Source organism: Dermacentor silvarum, chromosome 2, assembly GCF_013339745.2.
Source record: "Dermacentor silvarum isolate Dsil-2018 chromosome 2, BIME_Dsil_1.4, whole genome shotgun sequence".
Taxonomy (NCBI): Eukaryota; Metazoa; Arthropoda; class Arachnida; order Ixodida; family Ixodidae; genus Dermacentor; species Dermacentor silvarum.
Genome location: NC_051155.1, coordinates 137,484,947 through 137,493,299, shown reverse-complemented (window position 1 = coordinate 137,493,299; position 8,353 = coordinate 137,484,947). Strand labels below are relative to the sequence as shown.

At 51.5% G+C, this 8,353-nt stretch overlaps 1 protein-coding gene across 2 annotated transcripts in view; it reads left to right on the top strand.

The window, feature by feature from the left end:
* The first annotated feature begins 888 nt into the window (after positions 1-888).
* The window catches only part of LOC119440420 (uncharacterized), a 243,622-nt gene continuing 236,157 nt past the window's right edge, over positions 889-8,353 (top strand). For both annotated transcript variants that reach the window (XM_049661650.1, XM_049661651.1), the window contains exon 1: positions 889-1,589. In XM_049661650.1, the coding sequence (XP_049517607.1) occupies positions 1,164-1,589 (426 nt within the window). In that variant the 5' untranslated portion in view covers positions 889-1,163. The remainder of the gene's footprint in view (positions 1,590-8,353) is intronic.

Genomic DNA, 8,353 nt, shown 5'->3' with positions numbered 1-8,353 from the left:
CGGATTACCTGACGAACACAGTGTTTACTTTTGGGATAAGGGCACTGCGACTATCTGTTTCATCGCGAATATTTATTTATTGGTCTTTTTAACAACGTCAGCTTTATGTTCTTTACGCTCATCCGCTCTTAACCTCAATCTTTACGCCCCTGTAGCGGTGTCTCCACACAATGCAAGAAAGACGTGCAGTGGTGCACGCTTTACAGGCCAACTCGCTCTGCCCCCAGTTTTGTTTATTCATTCCAATGTGAATGACTGACTTAAATTAACATCGCGGACGAAATAGTGGTTTCTCCTCAAAATAATATTGTTTACATATTCATGTTACAATCATTATGGCAGGAAGACGTATCGGGTAGCAGCAGAAACGAGAGCTATTTGGTACCTGTCACCGTTTTCGGATGCTCGCAGAGGAGCGAGGTGGCGCTGGCGCTGTTGACTTCGAATTTCTCTCCCGTCACGGCGCCTAGCTCAAGAATCGCAACTGATCGGCATAGTTCGTTTCATTCAGTTGAGAACGTCACCCCTCTCGTCGCTCGTTTTTCCGGTACCGCAAGGGCGCTGTCGGCTGCCGTGCCACATGCCCGACTGCAATTTCATTTACTTATTTCCCTGTGTATGATGCGTTTGTACTGCGCAGAAACGTGTTTGGTCTTGTATGGTGCTTGTAGAGACCAGTAGCTACGCTTAGAGGATACCTTTACTACCACCCGCATTAAATACCGTTACCGCTCAGGTTTGCAGGTTGCAGCACGCGAACAAAAACGTCGTGATTAGTATTCAACGATGTTCGGCTAATATATGCTGTTACTCATTTCCCACTGAGCTTGCTTGTGAAGGGGCCAACTGTGAGGAAGCGTCGCAGCCGACGGCAGCGCCGTCGGGGTGCCCCGGCGGCATTCTCGCGCGTCGCCGTCGAGCAGACGACGGCGTCCGCGGTCTCCCGTGTGCGCGTAGAAGCGGCGGGGGGGTAGCTGCGCGCGCATGCGCGGAAGAGGCTCGGGCCCGCTGGCATCGGCGGCGGGGAGGCTTGCCAAGATGGCGGCCTGCGGATCGGTGCGAGGTCGTCGCTGAGGCCGCGGTCATGCGGGAGCCCTGGGTCCCGCGGCTGGGGCGCCCTTCGGTTGACCCACGAGCGTGCTGCGACACAGCGCCCACGAACTATGCCCTTGGCGCCTAGGCATGGGACGGCACCTTGGGAAGCGCTTCTCGGGCGGCTCGTGCTCTGCGCCGCCCTGTGTGTGTGCCGCGGTAGCGGCAGCGGCAGCGGCGAGCTGCCTCCTCCGGCCGAGCCACCCGTGTCGTTCCCCCCGTTCCGGTCGTCGGCGCGCTGCAACGCTTCGTGTAGCGCTGGAGCGGCAGCCGCGGCCGCATCGTGCGCGTCGCCGCCGGCTCGGCTGCCCTTCTGCACGCACCTGCCCATGCGGCGGCTGCTGCTCGACGCCGGCTCGTGTCATGCCGACCGCCTCGACCGAGCGCTGCGCGCCGACCAGCTCGCCTGCCTGGTCGCCTGCGAGTTCCGCGCGCTCCTGAGCCGCTTTGACTGCCTCGGAGGCTACTCCGCCAAATGGAACTGCCACACATGTGCCGTGAGTATGGTGTGCTTTTCACTACGCTCTATCCGCCGCCGTGTGTGACGACGTCGTGACGATCCGTGCACCACACAACCCACCGCGTGTGTATGGGAGCAGGTGGCGTGGCACGGTCGTGAACAAGGTGCTCTTTCGGGTCACACCCGCGGCATCGCACGGACCCAACACTGCACGCTTTTTTTTCTGCCAGCGTCGCCCGTCAGCGCGAGCGCACGTTTGCACGAAACGCGAGGCAGCGGCGGCGGCGGCGGCGGCGACCGAGGCTTGACCTCGGCACGCTTCTTCCCTTGCTCGCTCACTGCCTGCGCGCGCGCCGCCACTGCCGTCTCCTCGCAGCCCGTTCCCGAAACTAGGAGCCCAGTGGGTTCGAGTGTTCCCTCTTTCCCGATTATACGTTTCCTCGCGATCCCGAAATGGGAACGGTTCGGTTCGCGGATTTGCTTCGTGGTACGATTGAGGCACTGATTGCAAACCAATGCGTGGCCGGGCAGCACTGACTGTGTGTCCCCCCGGCCAACCCTAAAACGCGGTTTCGCTCTGCTGTTCGGGCCGATGTTACCGCCAGTGGTGAGAGAGGTCGGGAATGAATGGGCAGACACAGAAAATGTAATCCCGAAAAGACTATACGGAAGCGTTGAAAACGATGGCCTCCCAGCATTTAGCGTGACCGAACATATTTTCGAGCTTTTCCCTCCAGAGTCGCCGGACGAAATCGACTGTGCTCGACTTTCGCCTTTCAAGCGTCACCTCTGGCAGTGGCGGGATTTATTTGACCTATCGTCTGGCGGTCGCGTCATTGAGCCTTACCGGATCCCGACGATATCATCATGAAATAACTTCGAGGAAAACCGTGAGAAATCGGTTTCTCGAAGTGGGCTAGGGAAATACCTCGGTACGCCGGAGTTCAAGGTTTCCGTTCGCCCAGTACTAGCACCGGAGCATTGCCTCGATAGTGGCGCCTCACGAGTGCTTCGAAACCAACCGCCCGAGCCGCGAGCTCGGGCCGATTCGTTATTGAAAAGAGAGGAAGAATAGAGGGGAGGAACACAGTCGTGATAGACACGACAGTTCGTATACGTTTGCGTGCCAGCGTGGCTGTATTGTGAAACCGCCGGATATGCCTGTCCGCTTGCTCGCGTCGTTGCGCACGTACTTCCTTCATCGCAGTGAAAGTAAAAGAAAAACTATTTGCGAGTGAGTTAGGTGAACGAGAGTGGTCTTTCGCCGCGCCTATAACGAGCTCGAGTGCGTCCTATTAAGGGCTGCCTCCCCCCCCCCCCCTTTCACTTTCCCCTCCACCCCTTCGCATACCGTTCGTTGGTATATACGTAAACGGGCTCGGACGGCTAAGGCTACACGCAACTCTAGCTCGCACATTTTCCCGGCGCTTAGTCACGTCAGTCAGTCTCGCCTTTTTCTTTTTTACTCTCTCTCTCTTTTAGCTACTCCTTTTCTTTTTTCCACGTCCGACCTTTCGCGCGCCGCCTCCATCCCACTCGCGTATGCTCTACGATCTCGACGCACCCCACGCTCTTCGCAACAAACACGTGTGTGCAACGGCCGAACGGCGCGTTTTTTGTGCCGCAGGACGTTTTATTTTTTTAATCGTCTCGGTTTTTTTTTTCTTCAGCGCTGGCGAAAGCAAAACACGTCGCTAACGAGCGGGGTGGTTCAGCGAGTTCTCTCGCGCCCAGGCGACCGACAGTGGCGCAAATGGGAAGGAAGGCGAAACGAATGGACCCCCAAGATGATTCGTGGATATTTACGTTTCGTGCGAGAAGAGCTGTTCGTAAGAAACGTCGCTCGTGCCAACAAATCGCCACTGCGAAATGTGGTGTTCGCGATCGCTCCGGCTAATGGGAACGGTCTTTAAGAAACGGAAAGCTTCTTCTGATTGTTCGGCTCAAGGTAGTAGGCCCTAAATTCACCGTGTTATTAGAAGCAAGCGCTTCCTACCCCTTGTTTCTCTCGCATCTTTTCCGAGCTCACGCGTTAGGAGCAACCGCGCTGATGGAAAACGAAACTGCGCTGTGGTGGTCGACTCACCAGTGACCCAGTGAATCAGACTTGCTCAAAGCGAGACGTGCGTGCAATCGCTGTCGATAAGGGGCTAAATGTGTGTGTGTGTGGGGGGGGGGGGGGGGGGGGGGGGGGGTCTATACCGGTTCGGAGCGACCACTCAGGATATTTACGGTATCTAAAACCACCAGCGTGGAAGCAGTGCGTACACGTTCTGCCTGTGGCGTCTTCTCGTCGCACGAAACACTGTGCGTTCGTTCATCGCGCCGATAAAAACTACGTCCAACCGAGATAACAGCGCGCACGTTGAAAACAAAATTGGCATCCGTGTCGATTGCAAAACCGAACGAATAAAAACGTATTCCCGGGCCAGCCACAAGCACTTATCACAAACAAGCAAGCCTTGCGAATTTGTGCATGTGTTTACAAAAGATATCTTACGTTAGGATTGTCCGTAAGAGCGAAATGCCAGCTGGTGCTGACGCTGCACGTATTATTAGCTATAGCGGCAGACCAGTGGCAAACACTTCCGAACTCAAAATAAGCTTCGCGAATTCGGCCCCTGTCCTCTGCGTCGCAGTTGGGGAACGCGGGCCACCATCTCTGCGTACGCGTTTGAACATTTCACATCCGCACTCGGTGCATTCTATCTCGCTCAGTATCATCGCGTTCCCACGATTTTAGACTGTCTCCATTCGTGGCATCCCCGAAAGTATATGACTCGAAGAATTGGCGAATGGGAACGACGAGCTCGGTTCTCCACGCGTTAGCGTGTCGTCGTTCGGGCCGACGATGGGTGGGGAGGGACGGGATTTGGAAAAGGAGGAGGAGGAGGAGGAGGAGGAGGAGGCAGCGGGAAAGCTCGGGAAATCAGAAACTCGCCGTCTCCCCGCCCGTCCATCGCGACCGGCATCGCCATGTCCGCATCGGCCGCCGACGCCGCCGCCGCCGGCGCGCGAGCGGCCGCACCACAACGTCGCTCTGTTTGCCCAGTTGATTTGTGCCGCGTCGCCGAGGGGGTGGCGAAGCGATATCTTCGCCAGGACTGGTGGGCCCCCTCTGTCGCTAGTTCAGCATGCGGGGCGTGGTGGAATGACGAAAGAAAAAAAAAAACTACTGGGAAGCGAAGCGATCGCTTTATACGTCGTGGATTGTCGGGTGTATAGGATACCACTTACCTCGAACGCGAGTGAGGTTGTTATTAGTGGAACGGGTTAGAAAACATGCATTGCGACGGCGGTTGAGAATGGAACGAAGAGAGTAAAATGAATATCTCTTATCAGCCTCGTTGGATCGATAGCATCCTTCTTTTTGAACCGTTGCGAAGAGAATGGAAACCAGGGCTTCGCGAACCTGAGCCGGGCTTTCCTAATTGCGTGGTATTCTTTTGTCGCGCGGTCACCGTGGGCACTTGTGGTCTTGACATCTGGGTGTTACTTGTCGAGGTGCGTCTTTTTTTTCTGCTTTTTTTTTAGATCATGGAACATGCTACGATGCTTGCGATGTAATACGAGCGTGAGTTGTGCAGTAGGCTACTGGCTGCTTGATGTCACGTTTATAATTACGCAGTAATTCTGTAGCACTTCTCCGTGACCTCCTGCGGTGAGGAGGGGGGGGGGGGGGCACTCCTGCCTTTCTAAGGGTTGGCCGATGCAAAATAAAGCGGCGAAATAAACAAATAAGAGTTGAGGCCGTCTTTTCTCTTCTGGTGATAGTTTATAGTCACTTTAAAGATAAGACAAGAGAAGAAAAATATGCTCATTTTTTTGCTTGCGAATGACTGAAGAATTAAAAGTTTTTTCGACTCATAAATATTTGCATGTCGGCCGACTTGCGCGACCGAAAATGAGAGCCAGATTGCTCATGAAAAAAAACACCTGTTTTCACGAATCTAACGTGATCGGGGCTTCTGCCGGCTTCTATTGCGCCATTTTCGCGAAGTTTTGCATTTCGTATAACTTCTTGTCATTGGTCAGGTTCCTGCGTATGACTTTGTTACGTATAGCAATATGACAACGTGCGTTCTTGATCGGAACCGTCCTTTCATTTGAATGACGTTGTTAATCTTGACCCTGCTTTGGCATTTGTTCGCTAACCGAAACGTCCTGCCACTTTTGCGTATGAAGTGTGAAGCCTGAACAGCGCTCAGAAGAGCTCACCATACTATTTGCCGTTATTTATAACCCTCTGATATGTGTTCTACTTGCATCCGATATCCACTTGTCGGTACTTCACATCTCTATCCGTTTCTCCATACCAGTTTTCCTGCCACAAAGCCATCACATCATCCGCTCTGTACACATTTCAACGCCTTGTCCCGACTCTTCAAAATATATTTGAGACGCCTTACTGTTTCACTGTTCCTAACGTATTGTTTTAAAAGGCTATGAAAAAAATGTAAAAAAAAAAACGCTGAGCCCTGTCAGCCCTCGAATACAGTCGCCCAGCTTATTTTCTGGAAGCTTTAGCTTTGTCCGATGCCAAGACGCCAAGCGTCGAAGCTGTTTTTCACGTGTTGCGTGTACACGTGTGCACTTGTTCTGTTTACGGTCGTATACAATCTTCTTTGCTTTCTTTCTGGAGTTTTACGTGCCAAAACCAGTTCTGATTATGACGCACGCCGTAGTTGAGGGCTCCGGATTAATTTTGACCACCTGGGGTTCTTTAACGTGCGCTACAACGCAAGCACACGGGCGTTTTTGCATTTCGCCTCCATCGAAATGCGGCCGCCGTGGCCGGGATTCGATCCCGCGTTCTCGTTCTCAGCAGCGCAACGCCTTAGCTGACTAAGCCACCGCGGCGGGCGGTCGTATGCAATAGGTTCTGAACTGAACTTCGTGAAATATGATTAGCTATAGCTGTCACACACTTAATCCGCGTACATTGTAGCTAAGACTTCATTCAGCCTAAGCGCTAGTTGTCAATAACTGGTCCTTGAAGCACAGACTTCCAGTCCCTATGTAAACTAGGACACAATTTTAAACATTTATTACCTTGATTTGAGCTTTCAGCAAGGGCGGTGACTGCTGCGTCGTGTGATATGAAATGGGGGGCGCATCTTCTTTACTCCGCCGAATGATTCTTTCTTAATTTTTTTTTTGCAATTTGTAGCTATCAGATGTTCTGGCTACCGTTTAGTTCAGCATCGGTACTCTTTCAGATATGTCGGTGCATTTGCAATTTACGACGCCAGGAGCAGCCTTTCTCCCTGTTTTTGCTGCATCCATTCTTGTCCTATCATCGATACAGCCAGGGTTGGGCATAGATACTTTGTAAATGTATCAGGGTACATATACAAGATACTGAGGCGATAAGTATAATAGATACAGAAGCAAGATCATCATCATCATCATCATCATCATCATCATCATCATCATCATCAGCCTATACTTATGTCCACTGCAGGACGAAGGCATCTCCCTACGATCTCCAATTACCTCTGTCTTGCGCTAGCTGATTCCAACTTGCGCCTGCGAATTTCCTAACTTCATCACCCCACCTAGTTTTTTGCCGTCCTCGACTGCGCTTCCCTTCTCTTGGTATCCATTCTGTAACCCTAATGGTCGAACGGTTATCAATCCTACGCCTTACATGGCCTGCCCAGCTTCATTTTTCCCGCTTAATGTCAACTAGAATGTCGACTATCGCCGTTTGATCTCTGATCCACACCGCTCTCTTCCTGTCTCTTAACGTTAGGCCTTACATTTTTCGTTCCATCGCTCTTTGTGCGGTCCTTAACTTGTTCTCGAGCTTCTTTGTTAACCTCCAAGTTTCTGCCGCATATTTACCGGTACAATGCAATGATTGTACACTTTTCTTTTCAACGGCAGTGGTAAGCTCCCAGTCAGGATTTGGTAATGCCTGCTGTATGCATGGTGATGATGATGATGATGATGATGATGATGATGGTGATGATGATGATGATGATGATGGTGGTGAATTTCGGATATTCCTTACTTTCTTCTTGTTGATCAGTTTCGACGATCTCTTGAGTTTGACACTTTCATGTATCGCCGTTTCTTTATTAGGTCCTTTGTTACTTGGGAGAGCTTACCTACTGGTTGCCTTGGTGCCTTACCTCCCACTTCAATTGCTGCTTCTGAGATCGACCTAGTTACGGTTTCATTCATTATCTCTATGTTGTCTTCATCTTCATGTTCTAAAGCTGCATATTTGTTTGCGAGCACCAGCCTGAATTGGTCTGCTTTTACCCTTACTGCGTCTAGGTTGGCCTGTTTCTTGTCTAATTTTAGTCTTTCTTTCTTCAAATTGAGAGAAATCCTACACCTCACTAACCTATGGTCACTTCACTTTACCCTACCTAACACTTCTACATCCTGCACTATGCTGGAATTGGCAGAGAGTATGAAATCTATTTCATTCCTTGTTTCTCCATTAGGGTTTTCCAGGTCCACTTCCTGTTGCTGCGCTTCCTGAAGAAGGTTTTCATTATTCGGAACCTATTCTTTTCCGCGCATTCTACTAACATCTCTCCTCTAGTGTTCCTAGCATCGATGCCGTAGTTGCCAATTGTTTGCTCACCAGCCTGCTTTTCCCCCACTTTTGCATTGAAGTCGCCCATGACTATAGTATACTGAGTTTGCACTCCTTTCTCATTGCTAATTCAACATCTTCATAAAACTGTTGTATTTCTTCATCATCGTGACTGGAGGTGGGGGCGTAGGCTTGTACAACTTTCATTCTATACCTCCTATTCAGCTTTATTACGACGACTGCTACCC